The sequence below is a fragment of the Pyrus communis genome, chromosome 13, assembly GCF_963583255.1.
Source record: "Pyrus communis chromosome 13, drPyrComm1.1, whole genome shotgun sequence".
NCBI classification, from domain to species: Eukaryota; Viridiplantae; Streptophyta; class Magnoliopsida; order Rosales; family Rosaceae; genus Pyrus; species Pyrus communis.
The window spans coordinates 22,277,011-22,296,513 of NC_084815.1; the positions used below are offsets into that span (position 1 = coordinate 22,277,011).

The 19,503-nt window shown below is 36.8% G+C and overlaps 3 protein-coding genes across 6 annotated transcripts; 1 reads left to right on the plus strand and 2 right to left on the minus strand.

The window, feature by feature from the left end:
* Positions 1–89: 89 nt before the first annotated feature.
* Positions 90–4,699, minus strand: LOC137713902 (calmodulin-binding protein 60 A-like). 4 transcript variants are annotated; one of them, XM_068453255.1, is made up of 8 exons: positions 4,540–4,699; positions 4,226–4,369; positions 3,465–3,543; positions 2,536–2,588; positions 1,941–2,431; positions 1,445–1,605; positions 1,042–1,245; positions 90–943 (listed from the first exon to the last, which is right to left on the minus strand). In XM_068453255.1, the coding sequence occupies exons 2-8, from the start codon at positions 4,315–4,317 to the stop codon at positions 335–337; spliced, it is 1,689 nt and encodes a 562-aa protein (XP_068309356.1). In that variant the 5' UTR covers positions 4,318–4,369; positions 4,540–4,699; the 3' UTR covers positions 90–334. The 4 variants fall into 4 exon arrangements, with proteins under 4 accessions (XP_068309356.1, XP_068309355.1, XP_068309357.1 ...); XM_068453254.1 differs by having other exon boundaries at positions 4,226–4,361; positions 4,540–4,698; XM_068453256.1 differs by having other exon boundaries at positions 4,546–4,687.
* Positions 4,700–10,661: 5,962 nt separating this feature from the next.
* On the minus strand, positions 10,662–15,316 carry LOC137712856 (alpha-mannosidase I MNS5). Its single transcript, XM_068452030.1, has 15 exons — positions 15,057–15,316; positions 14,279–14,321; positions 14,138–14,203; positions 13,991–14,052; positions 13,736–13,835; positions 13,331–13,513; positions 13,040–13,088; positions 12,774–12,953; positions 12,452–12,572; positions 12,219–12,300; positions 12,042–12,127; positions 11,793–11,893; positions 11,456–11,597; positions 11,199–11,349; positions 10,662–11,088 (listed from the first exon to the last, which is right to left on the minus strand). Exons 1-15 carry the CDS (start codon positions 15,197–15,199, stop codon positions 10,861–10,863), a joined length of 1,737 nt encoding a protein of 578 aa, XP_068308131.1. The 5' UTR covers positions 15,200–15,316; the 3' UTR covers positions 10,662–10,860.
* A 1,563-nt stretch (positions 15,317–16,879) lies between these two features.
* On the plus strand, positions 16,880–18,134 carry LOC137713737 (peroxidase 41-like). Its single transcript, XM_068453080.1, has one exon. It carries the CDS (start codon positions 17,010–17,012, stop codon positions 17,985–17,987), a length of 978 nt encoding a protein of 325 aa, XP_068309181.1. The 5' UTR covers positions 16,880–17,009; the 3' UTR covers positions 17,988–18,134.
* The last annotated feature ends 1,369 nt before the right edge of the window (positions 18,135–19,503 follow it).

The following is a 19,503-nucleotide window of genomic DNA, read 5'->3' on the forward strand; positions in this document are numbered from 1 at the left end:
GCTTCCACTTATGTAAGAAGCACTTCAACGTTTCTATTAGAAGCACATTTCAGAATCTAGAAGCCCTTTTTTCTACCGAACACTGTTAATAAGCTAGGAAAAGGATACCTTTATTGAACAAACCTACATAGATACAAGCTAACAACTTGATTGAGAGTTTATTTCTCTGGCCACTCAGAACTAAGAAACTAGTAAAAAAAAACTACCAGATATATTTACATCTAACAAAACCTCCAAGAGATCTCACTCTACCTGCACACGTAAGTTACTATACGGGCAGCGCTAAACGGTATTTGCAACTGTAACCAAACAATCTTTTCACACGTGATTACTACTATCTCTGAATATCTTGAACTCTTCGTCTCAAAGCCACGATCCTCCATATTGAGAACCACTGCAGCACACTGAATAGCTTTGTCCATCCCCTCTGAGCCTTATCAGATATGGCAACAGCTGAACTCGGCAAGAAGCGATCCACAGCGCTATGTAGATCTTGTGGTTCTGAACTCATGTTCTGGGACTGAAGATCAGCATCGGAAAACTGCAGATGATCCTCAACAAATAAAGCATGAGCCATGGGGTCGGTGTCAAAGATCAGGGAGTTGGTGACTTGACCTGGGAAACTCAGAGGCTGATCATATCTAAGACCGAAGCCGTCAATGTTGTGCAAGGCATAATCATCCAAGCCACTGGTGCTACCCACGGAATAGATGGATGAGATGATATCTGGAGAAGAGGCAGATGGCTGTGCATAATCAAATCCACCAATCTTTTGTGAAGCCAAAAACTTGCTTCCGTCAAGATCCTCTGCCCTTGGTGAGCTCGATGTGTGAAGAACATTAGTGAAGTTGGAAGATGCAGCTATAAGAGAGGCTTCATCTTCAAACAGGACTACTTCTTCCCAGTGGTCAAATGCAGAAATGACCAGGTGGTGGCCATCAGCCTAAAAACAATATTTGACCATATGAAATTAGACATGACTTAAGAAAATGCAACAGAAAAAAGATAAAAGCGAGTGGACTGAGGTGATAGGTAGCATGCCTTTTGTGTTTCAGACAGCTTACTAACAGAAACATATTCATGTTCCAACAGAAGTCCCATCACTTGCCCTACAATGTTGAAGGCCACACCAGTTTCCTGAGAACCGGGAGGGCAGTACAAGTACACCCTCTTATCGAGTGTACATGTCTGAGCATGCTCCACAGTGACTTCCCACATCTTAGCAGACATACCCGTCCCAAGGATCTGCAATTTTCCACCCAAAAAAATAAAAAATGTCATAACCACTAGGATACTTGGGTTGGGTTGAACAAGGCCGCTCAAACTAGTACATTTTCCCTTTTTATGAAACATTTAAATGCGCAAGATGATACGTAATCTTCAAAATAAAGTATTAAACATGGGAAAATGTAATTTCACCAAGACAAGAAAATTCAGTAATTACATTCCGGAGCCTTGAAGGATTTATGAAGAGTTGGATGAGAAAATCATTCACAGTGTTGATGTTTTCCCGACTCAACCGCTTATGGAAAGCTCCGTCCTTGCCAATCTTTTCTAGTCTCCATACTTCATCAAGCAGAGATGGAGGGTGGTGTTTCTTGTACACTGCAGAACCAGAAGTAGGTCAGGTTATAATATTGTATGTTTACTTAAGTTAGCTGATCCTAATTTGAAGGCCATGAGCCATGCATGATAATCGCAAATGAAAATATATGGAGTTAACTACATCCAATATAAGGAGATATTATGACAAGATATGGTTAATTTTTACAAAGAAATTTTTTGTTTAACTATATGCCAGTCTGATCATAAATGAATACGGTTAAGACAGCACAACCCCGACAATGGAAAGTGAAAGAACACTCGATCTTAGTATCAGTACTCTAGCAATAACCTTAGAGACAATTTATTTATAAATAAACCAAATAAGAAGCACTCACATTCTCCCCGATGATCCCTAACAATAAAGGATTCTGTCCTTGCTTCTCTTATTCTAGTTCCATCGAAGTTGTCTGAAACTCTTGCTCCTAGCCTGAACTTACGGCTCCTTGTCCAGCTTGAATTATCAGTAAAAGAAATCTCACCCAGAGGTGCAACTCCGTCTTTAAGATTCAAAACTACCTCTCCTGTAAGAAGAGGTTTCTTTCCATCCCTCTCTCTTACAATGTTATTCTTGAAATCTTCAAGTGTCCAATCATCACCCTCCTCACCATCAAAATCACCCTCAAGAACAACTATTTCCACCTTGGCTGTGGATTCAGGCCCGGATTCGACAATATGTCCACTAAAGCAATCGACCAAAGCTACTTGTACAGTGGAGCATTCTTCTCCTTCAATCCGAGCTCCAGTAAATACTGGAAGAGAGATGTTATTTACGAACTGTAGCTTTAATATTCTTGATTCAGAAGGATCCGTCTCTTTCCCACAATTCCTAAATAGAAAGGTAAAACATAAATCAACTGTTGTATGGCAAGTGTGAAACTACGGATTTGGCCCTAAATTGCTACATCTCAAAGCTTTAGAGCATCATCTTACTGTTTCATACTAGCCAAATGCTTTCTTAGGGCCACCTCAACTTCTTCTTTAACCTGAAAATACATAACAAAATTATATAACAATCAATTAAAGCTGCAGCACCATAAAACTAAAAGGATGCATCCAATATGCATGCATGCATTGAACTGCAAAGTGAAAATCATTTACTATATTATGATTTGCAGGGACATAAACTTAAAGAAAATAAATAAAACCCTCAAACGTATACTTGAGGCCTAAGAAACTTCAGAGAGTGAATGTGAAACCATTTTATCTTGACATCGAACACGCAAAATATTGAGAACGAGGACACTAGCTGTGAAGGGGTCATAGACTATTGTATGCAAAGTGAACTACATGCTACTAAAAATGCCCATCTATAATCATAAAAGTTGTTCCTAGAAAAGGTTATGGTTCGAGAATACCCAATTTGGTCATCCCCGATACGAGAGAAGCTAAAGTGATAATGAAAGGGCTCCCTGGACACGTTATTACGACACATCATAAGTTCTACGTCTAACTGGCAACTCATGGCAAGGTAACATTGACAAACTGAAATTTTATGGTAAAACGACTCCTTGGAAAGAAGAGTGCAGCCCTCACTTGGTGGAAAGGGTACCTGGTGTCAGGCTAGAGCAAATGCGACCACAAAGTGGGCTGCCATGCACTGATGCACGTTAGCTGCACCCTGCAAAGCAAGGTGGTGTTTTACACTTTCCAAGCTAACAACGGCTCAATTCAGTTTATTGATTTTAGCACAGTCGTGTACTTATGAAGTTTATAAATCATATACAACCCCTTCAAATATACAATACAGTTTTACAATTACGCAGTAGAGCAAGAACACGTACAAGATTCGAGCTCAATGGTAGAAATTACACAGATGCTAAATCCAAAATAAAAGGAAAATAGAATGGGAAAACACTTACAACTTTACGAATCAAACGCTCTAGAAGTGGCTCCAGTAATTGCTGGACTTTGTGCAATCTCATCGTTTCCAGAACCACGCTGAAAACCAGTAATAAAGGCATTAGAAGAAACCAGATGTGAAAATTATCATACTTCGTTTTGGTATCAAATTATTAAAAGGAAAGGCGGATTCATGTCAACTTGTGATTGAACTGAACAATCAATTTTGTCTTCCAGACAGTGATACCAAAAGTTAATTAGCTTATCTTTTACTTATAAACACCTATATCAATTTCCATTATCTTGAGCCAAATGCACTCGCATTTCACAAAGAAAGCACCTTCATTTACTAAACTAAGCTTAGAAATTCTCAAAACCACAAAGTTCACTTCTTACAATGAAGATACACAAATCATTTTCCGACATGAATTCTCGACGCCAGTTCTCTATCCATCCATCCTTCCAATCCAACATAAGAATCTCAATCAAATCTCCACTAAACAAAACTCAATTCACTCCTAGTCGAGAATCCCATTTTTCCAAGAAAGAAAGAAAAGTAAACACCACTTTCACAAGCCAAAACCCAATTCACATTTTATCCAATATTTCCACTTTGTAACGACAACCCAATTACAAAGAAAAAATAAATATCCCAAACAAGATAAAAAGACTCAAACTTTTTCCGTAACACACATGGGTTGGATAACATTCATCAGACACTTCCACAATCCAAACAAAACCCAGTTCGTATTTTATCCCAAATAAATTTACAGACTCAAACCTCTGGAAACTGGTCTTCCTACGCTTGTCATCCGGACTACTAGTCCCATCCGATCGACCCTTGCCATCATCCTGCTGCCTCTTCTGCGACATTATCGAAACCCAGCAACACCCAGCTCACCAGCAACAAGCACTGGCTGTGCCACTCCACAAACATGAAGAACAACAACAACAGCCAAAAGCACCAGCATTCGACAAGCAGGCAATAGAATTAGTATTATTGATCCACAGATACAAATAACAGAAAAATAGAAGGGCTTCAATAACAATAATAAATGGGGTAATAAATGAGAAAAGTCCAAATCTTGGTAGTACAAGTACTGTTTGCAGAGGGCGTGTAGCTATCCGTTTTCAGAATTTGGTTGTGTCCGGGATGCTCCTTCGTCGACCCGAAAAACCATCTCTCTTCTTTCGGCTTCTTCCTTCAGTGCCACGCAGAGGTGGACAAGATACTCGCACAAGTGCAGAGTGAGAAGAGAGAGCGTTAAGATGGGTGATGTGATGAGGATGCCGTGTGGGGCCCGCAAAAGCGCGTTTAAACGACTGGTAAAAGTGGGGTCCGGGTGGCCAAATGGACGTCGTTGTTTGATAATTTGTTGGAGGTAGAGCTTTGTCCTCTTATTTTCATACTCTTCTTATATTCTTCTGTTTATGTGATCACAGCACGTTAATATTTTATATTCCTATTAATTTTTATTTTATTATTTCTATAAAAATTAATATAAAATATTGATATAATTTAACCGTGACCACACATCATATAAAAATATAGGTAAAGTATGAAAATACGAGGTGAGACAATCCACCTGCTAATTTGTTTGCTTAACTGAAAATAGAGCGACTCATCAGCTTTTACGTCCACTGGGTGGGTCCTTGTGGTTGTTTTGTCATGTGACATTTCAACCTTAAATAAAAACAATAATTTCACTCAGTACTACAGCTTAGAAGTGAGAAAATTTAGGTTTAAGTCTTGTGAATTAGGAGTTTAATATCAAATTAGGTTGCTTATTGTGTGATTTAGCCGAATTCTCCATCCACTTAGTGTAAAAATATCAATGTACGAAAATAATAATAATAATAATAATAATATCTTAGATAAATACTAACAATTAAGTGAAAACTTTGTAACGGTTCAATAGCCAGCAAACGAAAATCCTCAAAATATATTCGAGGATTTTCTACCACATACCACATGAAATTGGATCTAGCTGTAAAATGAATGTTTGGCTAATAAATAATTAACTTTTTGGTCTTTGAACTCGTCAATTGATACGGAAATAATTTTCTCACAAACATTAATTGGGGGTGTATTAGCAGAACTGAACCAAAATTTCTCTTTTTTTTTTATCATCAATTGAATCATTGTTCGATATCAAGTCTGGCGTATGTCCTAGTATTTAGTATAGCCACTTAACAAGTAACGAGATTTGCGCACAAGTTTCGTAGGTACCAACCGAAAATTCGTAATTTTCAACATTATTATCATTTATAGAGGGGAAGTTCACGAATTTAGGAGGAATTCCCAAGCTAAGATGAGATTAAAGTGTTGAATGATGATTACTGAAGACATTTTGAGTTAATTGAGTGGTGATTTTAGTGAGCATATGAATGTCTAAAAATATATGTGAATATTGTGCTTCTAATAAATTGGGATGATAAGTGACGGATTACCCTCGTAGTTAGGGTATTTCTCATCAACTCATTACGTTTCAGATTTAAAACTCTCGTCTCTTTAGTATAGATTAGTGTAGAATAGTACTTGTAATAATATAAAATAATAGAATTGGAATAGCAACGAAACCTTGTTATCTTAAACGTATGTACATAGTCTTTATCCGAACGGATCCCTATTTTTTGTAGGAGAATAGTTGTGGGGCTTATTATAATTCGAACTTGAATGAACATAACATTCTATTTTATGAGTCTTCATACATGGTCATCATTGCAAAAAATCAATTCAATCCGAAACCATTTTACTTGATTATCATGATGAAATTTCAATGTTTCTTAAAATATAGTATTCGTCGATTTCTTTTAACTTAATTATATGCCTCAAACATTTTCGATTAGATTAATAATTTACAAGAATGATCTATAAAGTATAACTTAAAACATAAATAGTTCGAATAATTCAAGTTCAATCTGAGGCCCAACTAATCCAAATTTTAAAAAATAAGAATCTTGTGAATAAAGTAAGTGAAAGCTATGATACGGGTTGCAAATTAAGGAAAAAACTAGTCTCATTTTTTAAGAAACATGAAGTCTTTCTTTATCTTGTTATAAAATGCCAATGCTGACGCAGAACCCTATTGTATTTCTAAACTGGACCATAACCACATAAATGATCGACCTTGTTTTTATCGCAAACCTAACAAAAATTCCCAACAAGCAACAACCCAAATAATGGATCATAAATGTGGTTTGATAAGGTTCCACGTGGAAAATAAAACACAATGATTGGTCTATGATTTGAGTTCGGTTTTGGGCATATGAAATCGGTGCCCTTGCGTAGGGCCTCTAATCTAAAATGAATCTTAAAAATCATATCATCTATCTACATACCAACTTAGTTTGTGTTATAAAAACTTCAACTTTGAAGGATTCTGGGTTCTGCATATGAATAAGAGAAATAAGACATCCATATCCACAAGAAAAATCACTTTTATGTTTTTAGTTTGATTATGACGGCTTTGGTCTAAAATTCGTTTTTATTTATTTCGTTCATTAGTTTTGTTGATTTGAACTATAACATAAGTAATATTAATACGCTTTTTTTATTTATTAATACGCTATTTAGACCACATTCATTTGTTTAGATGTTCTTAATTAATACGCTATTTAGATTAATACCTATAAGCATATAAATTAGCTTTCTAGCAGCAGCTTTCTAGCCGGCCTTGAAATGAATTCAATGAAGTTTGTTAATAATTTTATATAGTGTAGGTTATATTGCTCATAAGCTTAAAACTACATACTAAAGAAAAGGATAAAAAAAAATATTTCCCCCCACATATTTTAGATACATCTTCCACATTTGTCACGTTAACAACTTTTTCATTTCAATAGATAAGGCAACTAGTTACGTATATATCTAGTAAACAACATTTTATACGATACTTTTACCTTCCAAGAAAGGCAACGTTTGCCGTCGCAAGATGAGAAATTCGAGTACGTTTGCTCGTATCTGGCAGCTCTCTCACAAAGGATTCTTAAGATCCCACATCCGTTGTGACTTTTGAGAGGGCATGTGCATTGGCAACCTGCGTACAAGACTTTTTCATCTTCGGACTCATTGAGGTAAAATCATCTTACATATCATCTGATCCCCAAGTTCAGAAATTTTGTATGAAAGAGCTGGCTTCTGCCCTTTGAAATTTAAGATGTTCTTAAAATTTGTCATCTAATTGCTCAACGAATTGTCTCTATGGACAGTACTAGGTAAGACAGCTACTAGCCTTATATGCCCTTATATGCTTTGCTATGGGCATCTATCTATAGGCTCACTCAGTATAGGTTGACATCTGTCGGCATGTTCTCTCAAAAGCTATGTCATGCTTACTCAAAAACTATTGACATCATCGGCATGCTCGCTCGGAAGTTGTTGGTATCTGTTGACAAGCTTGCAATATAACTTGACAAATGACTTTAAGCTTACCAAGGCTCGATGAAATGCCAATTTTTCATGCTATTACATCCAAAAAAATTTGTACGTTGCACTCGGTATTTTTACTGACCCTCCCAATAATATTTCCTATACCCGCAAGTGCATATTGTACTGAAAAATAAACCGAATTTGCCTTATCAATTGCCTCATCCTTAGATTACACTTGATCTAAATATTCGTCAACCATCTATCTCAAGTCAATAACAATACAACGTAATGAAAACGGAATAAGATCTTCTTCTATCCCTTTGGAATAATATACCATCATTGTCTTCTATCTAGACAAATCTCATAAACTGGATTTTAATAAAATTTTCCTAAAAGAGACTCTCTGCCATCTCAAGGTTTTTGCACAATATTTTATAAAATAAGCACGAAAATTATGCCATAAAAATAAAATGACAAAGAATTCATAAAAAATCTTATTTTTCTAAAAACTTCCTCAGTATTTCTCAGTAAATAGTAATATCTCTCTTCTTTTTATTTTTCAACAATAATATCTCCCTTGAGAATAATAACGTTGTAAGAAGAACAAGTAGTAGGCCATGCATGCATGTCAGCAATGTCCAAAATGTCATTCACAAGATACTCCATCAGTCCATCAGTCCATCCCACTTCCGCGAATCTTCCCACTCTGTACTTATTAGTACAGTCCCAATCAGACTTTTCACTTCTCGACGATCTTACCAAAAACACAAGCATTCAAAACCCTAGATTTGTGCTGGTCTTTTGACCCCAACTTGAAAACGATTGCGAAATACCCAAAAAGCCCTTCGCTCAATCGGCTTGTGAATTTTTTGGGTGGGGGGAGGTTGGTCATTACGCAAAGTCTTTCACGTTGGTCATTCGCAAAGTCTTTCACGTTGGTAATGAGAACAAAAACAGCAATATGCCCGTTGCCGGGAAATCTTACTTTTTACTTTTTGTGAAAAAGGGATGCTATTTACAAAAACACTTACGTAAGGAGTTCTTAATTATAATGCGCCACGTTAAAATGTATTCATTGCAAACATAGACGGTTTATACATTTATGTGAGTCGAATATGAATTTTCTTTTATTTAAATCAAGGGTGGGTGTCGAACCATGTTTGAAATTCTTTGATATGATAGATATTTTTTTATGGAAATATCCAAAAAATTCAGAAATATATGGAATGGAGGGAGTGATGTCTTAATTTTACAAGATATTAGAAAAACTCTTAAATTTCGGCTAAGATCGACATATTTCGTCAATGTTTTTGACATATCGATGAAATATCAGCAAACTGTAATATGACGTTAAATTTAATTTTAAATGACCATTTTTTAGCAAATTTTTATAATTGCAACCGCTATCGATATTTATATACATCAATATTTTTATAAATTTGTATATGGATATTTTCACAGATACGACATTTTGAACACTAGTCGTCAAGAACCGATGCGCTATTGTTCTTAGAAAATGTTAGTCAACTGATTGCACCTTTTACCCGTGAGCACATGAATAAAATCAGGAAGATCTCTCCAACGTAAATAATAAATAGAGATTAAATGTCATTAAATCAACAGACCTTTTGACCGGCACCGAACACAGGTTAGGTAATTGCTTGCGTGTTTTACTGTTTCAGTGGGCCCGTGTCTTTCTTCTTTAGGGATGAATAATGGGGCCCGTGGCCTGGTTGGCAGTAAAATGATTGGGCCCACTTTCTTTCGTCGCGGCTTTCACGGGACCAGTGGGCCTGTGTCCCTGACGTGGGTCACGTGAGTGGTTAAGAGATTCTCGAGCTGTCCACCGGATGATGGGGTTTGATTGGTTGTGATTTGTTAACAGTCGTTTGATAGAAGAAATTTTTAGTTACGATGGAAACACAAATAGTATACTATGTATTTTAATAGGTGTAGTGGAAAATTTTATTTTTTAAGTTAGTAATTTTTAACAAATATATCCCACCATTTACATAATGACACATGATATACTATTCTGTATACCGGTCACACTGAAAAATCTCTCGTCTAAAACATGCATTCTGCGGGCGAGTCAGTGGATCCCGCGGGCGAGAAACCATGTGTTATTGTGATATGATTGATAATATCCTTTATTAGGCATGAGGGATGTTTAGAAGAAAAGAAGTCAATATAGTTAACCTCATGATAGTGAGTTAACGATAATGCGATGCTGCTATTTAGACGCACAAATTGACAAGTTTATGTATACATTTTTTAATATAAATGAAACTTACATATAAAATAAAACGCAATTGTGTTATAAAGCGTGTAAATAAATATGCCAATTTTATGTATCATAATAATTTTGAAATCTTTAGCACGACAGTATCTTTTACGTCACCTTGCGCTTTTTGGCCAAGTCTTCACTATTATTTAGTTGATCATTTTGTCCTTTTCTTTTGTTTTATCATGTCAAGATTTCAGGCATGAGGAGTATAAAAACAGATTGAGGGATTCTATAAAAGCATTATGAATCGTTTATCTACTTAATACAATTGATTGGTTAAGCGATTTTAGTTTTAGTTGATTTTTTGCAAAAATAACTTTTACAGAGTAATTTATAATATAAACGGTTTCAATCATAAACACTAAGTTCTATCAATAGGCCATGAAGTATTTTGAGAAAAAAAATCCTCAGCCTTAAGGAATCAAGCTCTTCTCTCACCTTTTTAAGATGATACTTTTGTTCGTGACTTTCACGTTTGAGTTTTGGATGAATGCTTTGACAATACGTTGTATGGATCTTATTTATCTTGAATAAAAGCATATTTCCCAACTAAAAAACTTCATCACCCAAAATTTTGGTACATTGCTCTGAGAATCTGAAGGGTAACTCAATTGCATAATCTGCTATTCACTTCTAAAACATGTATTCCTATCGTCTCTCCCCTTTCTCATGGTGTGTTCCTATGCTCTGATATTCCAGTTACAGAAATTACGTTTATTGTTTGTCACCGAAAACAACTCCGGCTTCTTCCATGGAATCATATGAACAACCATAGCCCGCAGTAGCCAGCGATGCTACACGATCTTCGTCTACAATTAGTTGAGTCAACTCCACATTCATCGTCTGTTAGACACCTGTGGTCACTACGAGCATCTGGGACGTGGCAAGCACTCTCAACTTGTTGGCCACCACATTCCCACGAATTCATTGTCGTAGGACATACTTGCATAGACATTGCACTTGTCCGTCGTGCTTGATTTCCGGCCTGCACAAATGAAATTACAACTCGTATAAGGACATAAAGAATAAGACCGCATCTTGTTTCTGTTTGCTCAAAGGAAAACTACTATGCATGCAGTTGAGTAGAAGCAACACCTTGAGAGAAGTCCAGTTACTATGGATGTAAGTCTCAGGAAGCCTGTCATGCCAACTTCTCAACACTGGAAGGGGATGACCCTCAGTTGTGAAAATATAATTTTGGTCATCCATAAATGAATCGTCGAACAGAAGAAATAGATACTTGCACCTACAAAAAACATAAGACACCGGTTCAGATATATCTTAAACTGCAATAGTTTATGCGTGATTCTTTTCTCTGTATTTGCACAGTGCAAGGGAAAAGCAACTCTTACGTCTCAGCAAGGAAGAAACTATGCTGATGATCTTCCAACTGCATAGTTGTGACATCTCTAATGCTCGCAAAACCTCCTTCCACTTTTGTGTATAAGTTCAGAGAATTTACAATTGACTCCCCCACTTCAATGTACCATGGATCTGATAACACAGAAACAAACATGGGCAAAAAATCAGAAAAATAGGACCGGCTACAATCACGATACAGGATTTTTTTTTGTTTCTTATATCCTCTTGAATAAAAGAAATTTCATCTTAGGGCACTGAATGCTTACAAAATATCACCTGAACTTTTAGAACCATGTGAAAAATGAAAAATAATAAAGAAAATCAAACCTTTAGTTGCTTGATACAAGTAGAATGTTGACTCGGCCAATTCAGGGCGCAGAGGATAATACTTTTCTGTGGGATGCAACATTTGATGGTCCAACAAATACCTAAATTATTTTACAGTTCGTATTAGACAGTTTTTTTTTTTCCCCTTATGAGAAATACTGTGGTAATAGGAACCAGCCATTAAAAACTAAGAAGTTCATATGTAGAATGTAAGAGTACAGACTCATAAGAAAACAGTTTCAAAAGCACCTTTCTGGTATTACTCCAAACTTTTTCCATACATAGAAAAATTCACGGTGTGAAGAATTTGCGGCTGCAATATCGCCAACAAGAACCTATAAACAAAGTTCACATCTAAAGATTAGAAGACTTTCTGAGGTTTGGAGTTATTATCGAAGTAGTATGACAAAGTTTAAGATTCCCTGCCTGTAGGCCAGGCCAAAATGCCTGAAGGCTAGTAAGCTGCCAATAAGTTGCTTTTCCTGTCCTCATATCAGCTTCATGGTACCTAATTACAGTAACATGCTTTATCAAAATAACTTTGCAGCCTACTTGTCTCAATTTAAACTTACAGCTAGAATCCAAACTTTCAACACTTGAAAAGTGCCAATAATAATTTGAAATAAGGCATTCAATAAGGCCAGGAGGAAGTGTTATACCATGGACCGTGTCTGAAATATTTCTGCACAGCAATATAAGCAGAATGAAACATTCTCCAGAACTCCTCCTTTCCGAAAAGGATGTGGGCCTTAAATAGATACTCATAAAATGAATCAACCCCTAAATGAAGAAACATATAATCCAACATCAGAAACTAAAACTCTAAACACTCAAGATGCGTCAAGGGAATGGTTTCTGATGGCCTGGAGCCCACCACACAAGGAAATATTGGCACATGTATGATTTGGGAAACCCAATAAACTACGGAACAATACATATAATGTAGTACATTAAAGACCCCAAAGCCCTGACCAAACCTACCAGCTCCAATCCCAGATGAGTACTCAAGCCATTCCCCAGTTGATACATCCAGCGTTGTACCAAGTAGATTCAAGGAACTGCGCATGCCCCATAATTTACGAAGAGCACGTAAAGCTGCAGACTCGTATTTGGGGTCTCCAGTCAATCGGGACAATGCTCCCATTTCCAGAATTAGAGAACCTGAATTCATATAAAAAATCAAGAGATTCAGGAGTGTCACATTTATTGATGTCCACATCTGAATACAGCAAAAGAAAGCCCCTCACCACATCCTGAAGTGCTTGTTTCAGTAGTCTCATTCTCCATCACTCCATACTGTCCACAGAATTTCGCATTCATGCAGAGTCATATATCCTTCTTACAAACAAAACCACCAAAACATTTTCATATATTTTTGAAACTTGAGAGGTGAAGTCTCGAAAATTTTTGCAGGACACAGGTACACCCAACTATATGTTTAGACTGATAATAATGATATAGAAAGAATCATAGCATGCATACATCCCACAAATCACAATGTAATCGAATATTGGAGCTCAGCATGTCACAGGTAGTACCTTTAAGTTAATCCATGCATACGGCAACCCAGTGGGCGTGTTAAATGCAGGTAGGAAGCGTTTCCCTAAGTCCTCAGCCAAAGTAAGCAGCTGATTCTTGTAAACTCCTTGACCCAGCCTGTTTGAAGAATCACTTGCAAGTAAATGAGCAGAAACAAGTCCTCCAAGCACTCTTATGTTGCACTACAAAATAGCAATCAAGTGGAAAAGAGAACTAATTAAATACATAAAGAACAAAACTAGACAACAATATATATTGCTCTTGAATAACATTTAAAATAATATCTACATCCAGAAACTGCATCCCATTTTGAACAATCTAAAAGGTACGAGAATAATAAAGTTCTAGAATCAGCATAACTCAACTAAATTAAGCTTTTTTTCCACAAGCTATTGAATATATACCTCAAAGAGATTTACCCTCGCATCAACCTCAAACTTCAAATTGTCAGAAAGCCAAATAATTGCGCTTTCAAATTCAGTGTTGTTACCCATAATGACAAGGCTGCGAGAAAATTTTACATCAGAATGATGTGACGACAAAATTATACGAATCATAATGAAGAAAGTACCAGTGTTCAGCATAATATTGCTATAACTGAAGGCATATAAATTCAGATTATAGAAGAGTATCTATGACATAATCGGTTCATGTCAAACCTGGACAATGATTCTATAAGACTCAGAGCCGATCCACTGTAGCCTTGTGGTAGGTGTTCAAGCTGAAATAGGGAAAGAAAGCACTTCAATTTACTTTTGAAAATTGCAACTAATCATAATTCATTTTATCTAAAGATATAAAGTTACCTTCAGATTTCCAAGTTCACTAAGAGAGTCGGTGAAACTTTTACTCAGTGGCTTTAGCTCATCATGCTGCAAAGAATGCAGTTTTAATATCATACGAACGTAGGTGCAAAACCTAGAAGAAATAATGAACAAAAAACTTACCGGAAATGCATGGATCATGTAGTTGTCGTATGCATGATAAAACCTGAAAGGAGGGAAACAACTTTACTGTAAGAACCCTTCAAGTACTTCCACAAACAAACATAGACGTTGTACTAAAGAGATCCTCATACAGTTATCTACTCTTTTCTTATACAATTTGTTTAGTTCCTTCACACGTAGGCAAATTCTCCCAAAGACCAGAGTATATTTTACAGGGGTTTCCGGATGGCCAGTGCAAAACAAATCCGCAAGTCATAAAATGTGATTTCTTTACTTCAAAAAGTGCAAAAGAAATGCGAAAGTCATACCAATTAATAGTCTTAGGGTTGTTCTGTTTCATTTTCTTAAGAAAATTGCCTTTAGCCCATATCGTCGAAACCGTAACAACCGGAAATGTCTAGTTCCCCAAAGCCCCATACTTCAAGATCTCAAATTTACATTTCCATCAGTATTTGATTTACCAATTCCATCCAAGCATGCTATTCCACTTTGACAAATATCCATATTTTTTCAAAATTAATACAAAAACAAACTCTTTCTACAATCTAATCACTTAAAACCAAAACTCCTACATTTTTTTCGAACTAAAACACAAAATTTACCAACAGAATCAACCAAAACAAACCCAAATCAGCAAAACCACAAAGTTCAGCTAAAAACCCCTGATTGGGGAGCAAAATTACGGATACCCATTAAGCTAAATTTACAAATATTGAAGAAAAATGGAAACTTCAGCTGAGAAACCGAGCGGGTGGAGGTGAAATTCGAGTTTACTTACATCTTACGGACTTTATCTCTGAGGCGTCGCTTCTTAGCTGCCCAACGGGGATCGGACGGCGATGCGGAGGTCAATAAGTTTATGAGGGTGGGAGAGATCAGAAAGAAGAGAAGAACCCATGTCGCGCATTTGCGCGGCAACATGGCTATTGGGCCAATTGGATTGGGATTCGTATCAGAGATGGAGAGCGAAGAATCAGAGGACTGAGGAAGGCGGGTTATTCTGCGATTTGCTAATTAGCTTGTCTGGTTGGTACTGCAGGCGCCAGGTAATTGTAAGAAAAATAAAATTAAAAGAGCATGTTATAATTTAAATTAAATATATTAGAAGGAATTAGATGATTGGTGGATGTTGATGTACGTGTGTAAATGGGATTAGATGATTGGTCAACACAGTGTCATCCTTGTATTTTCTACGATTTGAGTTTTGATGATATTGATACGGATGCACTATAAAATAGTAAAATGCGAATGTGATCAAGATTGAGTTTGGACTCTATTTGGACCCAATATGGCTGATTGGACCACGTTGACAAGGCTCAACAGATAGTTATTGCGCTAGTTATGTTAATTCTAAATTAAGTATCGTTATCCATACATTTATTTTATTTTCTTACAATTCTTTTAATTTGGGAGTGTTAAATTGAATGAACTGAAGAAAATTAATGGACAAAAATTAACAAGAGTATATAAAAGGTAAAAAGAAGTGTGTGAATAACTTACACTTCTGAGTCTAAGTCCAAAATTAATAACTATTATTAACTAGTTATTAGTTTAGTTATACTTTTTTTCTCAATATATGAAAAAGAGTCCACCACTAAAAACTATATATTGTAGATAAATACAAGTACGTCTTGTTCATTAACATCTTGAAAATATTCCGCCATAGTTAGGGCGGTTAAACCTACTCTCATATGAGCTCCTGACGGTTCATTCATTTGACCGTAGACTAGAGCTACTTTTGATTCTGCAATATTTGTTCATTAATTACTCCAGAGTCTTTCATTTCCATGTAAAGATCATTTCCTTCACGAGTACGTTCACCTACTCCGCCAAATACAGATACATCCCCATGAGCTTTGGCAATGTTGTTGATCAATTCCATAATGAGTATTGTTTTACCCACTCCAGCTCCTCCGAATAGTCCTATTTTTCCTCTACGACGATAAGGGGCTAAAAGGTCTACTACTTTAATTCCTGTTTCAAAAATAGATTTCTTTTGTTAACCCTATGTCCAAAACTAATGGGACAAGGTTGCCTCCATATATTCACTATTGTGGTTTGGCTCAATCAAAAGATGGGACATCTTTTTTGTTTATAGAAGTCCAAGAAAAATTAAATAACAGTGCATAAACAATAAAACACGTGTTCCTTCTTTCATGATTTAAAAAGAAATTCAACCATCAATTATCATATCATATCATCTACAAATTATAATTAAAGTAGAGAGCTTTTATAATATTGTTCATTAATTAAACTGTAGGGCAGTTGGAAGTTGAATTTCGATTTCGGTTATACCGATACAATCTTGACAAGAATCAATTGGAAGCTGCATGCATGACTCTACGATCAATTGCATGGCTGTTCTCTCTGGTCCAACGCACTCCTCGCTCACACAAAGACACCAAAACTATATGCAATGCAAAAATAGCAGACCAAAAACCACAAATGTATACTTAAATCCACGAAAATTCCATGCAGAAATAGTAACAACACATCAAATCCCCTGAAACTCCTCCCATCCATATATCAAACACTCACTCCACCTTCTTCCCCTGTCCTCCGTTTTTCTCAAAGCTATTACTTAATTTGCCTTCTCTTTCCAACTTCCATTGAGGAAAGATCTCAGGGGAAGAAGCAGGTCTCACTCTAAACCCTGATCTTCCTCTAGCTACCACCATCATCATCATCATCATCATCATCATCATCATTATCTGTCTCTCTTTCCAATAACATGGCTATTGCTATACTTCTTCTTCTCTTCTTCTCCATTCCCTTCTCCGAATCGAAGCTCACCAAAGATTACTACAAGCAAACTTGTCCAGACTTTCAGAAGATTGTCAGAGACACCGCGTCCCAAAAGCAAGCCGCCCAACCCACCACCGCCGCAGGCACTCTCCGCCTCTTCGTCCACGACTGCTTAGTTGAGGGTTGTGACGGCTCCGTCCTCATTGCCTCCAACCATCTCAACAAAGCTGAGCGCGATGCTGAGATCAACGAATCCCTAGCAGGTGATGGTTTTGAGGTGGTAGTCCGTGCCAAGACCGCCCTGGAGCTCACCTGCCCAGGGATTGTCTCGTGCGCAGACATTCTCGCGGAGGCCACACGTGACCTTGTCACGATGGTTGGTGGACCCTTCTACTCCGTCAGGTTGGGACGAAAAGATGGACAGGTTTCCCTTGCGTCCAAGGTTGAGGGAAACTTGCCAAGAGCAAACCAAACCGTGGATGAGCTCATCAAATTCTTCGCCGCTAGGGGTTTCACAATTGAAGAAATGGTTGCCTTAACTGGTGGACACACAATTGGGTTCTCTCATTGCAAGGAGTTCACTGACAGGCTTTTCCATTACAGCAAAACTACTCCAACAGACCCAGAAATCAACCCTAAATACGCCGAAGGCTTGAAGATGACATGCGGTAACTACACAACTAACCCCGCCATGGCTGCCTTCAACGACGTGTTAACACCTGGAAAATTTGATAACATGTACTATCAGAATCTAAAGAGGGGCTTGGGGCTGCTGGCATCAGACCATGCACTTACTAAGGACCCGAGGACGAAGCCTTTTGTGGAGTTGTACTCTACTGACCAGGCGGAGTTTTTCAAGGCTTTTTCTCATGCAATGGAGAAACTTGGACATCATGAGATTAAGACCGGGCATCAGGGAGAGGTGAGGCGCAGGTGCGACGCGTTTAACTCGCTTCAGGCTTAGATTATAATGAAGGATGAGAGATGAAGAAGAAGAAGATGATGATGATGATGATGAAATGATAATTAAGAGATGATTGTTATTATTGGTTTTCATTTGGCCATGGATTAATTCATCACTAGGGAATAAAGAGAGAGAGAGAGAGAGTTTTTACAAATCTCTCTGTTTTTATTTTATTTTTCTTTCTTTTCTTATTTGGTTCGATATGTGACATGATGATGATGGTGGTGATGATGATGGTACATAAGTTCATGATTATATGATATTTGAGTATTTATACATTACAGTGTGATTTTTGTGATAGCTTTCGAGCTGTGATGATTTTTTATTTGATTTTTAAAGACGATAGTATTTACATTAAAATGGTAAGGAAGTGGGTTAAGCCTTACATTGAGTTTGTCATAATAAGAGGTCTTTAATTTTAAGGGAATGGATCCCCATTTTTAAATGGTGCTTAGTTGTGGAGATCACACCACATCCAACCTTAATGATCCAAACAGTCTATTTTTAAATTGCACCTCATAGATCATTTTTACAAAATATTAGGCAAATCAAAAATATTTGAGGCATCTAATTGAGTTCAAAGAAATTGCCGAACACTTTGTTCTAAGAAAACATTTAATTTCATCATGATAATTAAATAGATAAATGGTTTCGAATTGAATTGACTTTTTGTAAGAGTGATCTATGAATTGAGACTTAAAAAATAAATGTGCGGATCATTAAAGTTCAATGTGAAGTGAGGCCCAAAATTAATCCCCATATTTTAACAAAATGGGGACCCCTTCAATTAAAGGTAGTGTAGTACTAGAATCTAGATCTCTAATATTAATCGCACTGATCTAAAAATCCCTGCCTAGCGCCGCGTAGGCGCTAGTCAGTTGGCCACCACCCTGATTAATGCCTAGGCGTTTGAAAATTAAGAAATGACGCTTAAACCTGCTGAGGCACCCGCTTAGACCGCCTAGCCCGCCAATACCCACCTAGATTGCGACTCACTTAGACAGAAAATAGATAACTTTCATTTTACATTTTATTTTTTTTTCAAAAAATTGTAATAGACTTGTTGAATGCTTAAACAAACAGACATTATATGCTTGTTCCTCATGTTTTCATTATGTTCAAATACTTCATAATATATATATATCTCATTCTATTTTGTAGTCTATGATGCAATTATAGATATTTTAAGCATAAAGAGACACTTATTTACACGAAATATAATATATTTACTTAAATCCGTCTAGCCGCCTAGGCGTTAGGCCCCAACCCACCGCCCGACTAGCGCCTAGTGTCTTTTAGAACCTTGATTAATCCACAGTAACGTCACCTCAAACGTTAATTAATTGTTCGTTAGGGTCAAATAATTATCAGGAAAACGCCTTTGAGATCAAATACAGAGAGGCATGCAGGGAAACATCAAAAGTTTTTTCAGATTAAATACCAAATAATGAATTGCAACCTCAAACACCTGCATATTAAAGATTTGAGCTTCAAAAGAATCGCATCTATTTATGCA

Bases quoted from the DNA above. Each gene is read 5' to 3' on its own strand.
- LOC137713902 (XM_068453255.1), bottom strand. From the start codon at position 4,317: ATGTCGCAGAAGAGGCAGCAGGATGATGGCAAGGGTCGATCGGATGGG. The intron at 2,589-3,464 runs GTAAGTGTTTTC...ATGTATTTTCAG, and splicing joins AGCGTTTGATTCGTAAAGTT to GTTAAAGAAGAAGTTGAGGT. The intron at 2,432-2,535 runs GTAAGATGATGC...CTTTCTATTTAG, and splicing joins CATTTGGCTAGTATGAAACA to GAATTGTGGGAAAGAGACGG.
- LOC137713737 (XM_068453080.1), top strand. From the start codon at position 17,010: ATGGCTATTGCTATACTTCTTCTTCTCTTCTTCTCCATTCCCTTCTCC.
- LOC137712856 (XM_068452030.1), bottom strand. From the start codon at position 15,199: ATGTTGCCGCGCAAATGCGCGACATGGGTTCTTCTCTTCTTTCTGATC. The intron at 14,322-15,056 runs GTAAGTAAACTC...CCCTCCTTTCAG, and splicing joins AGAGATAAAGTCCGTAAGAT to GTTTTATCATGCATACGACA. The intron at 12,128-12,218 runs GCAGGGAATCTT...CTTTGTTTATAG, and splicing joins CATTTTGGCCTGGCCTACAG to GTTCTTGTTGGCGATATTGC.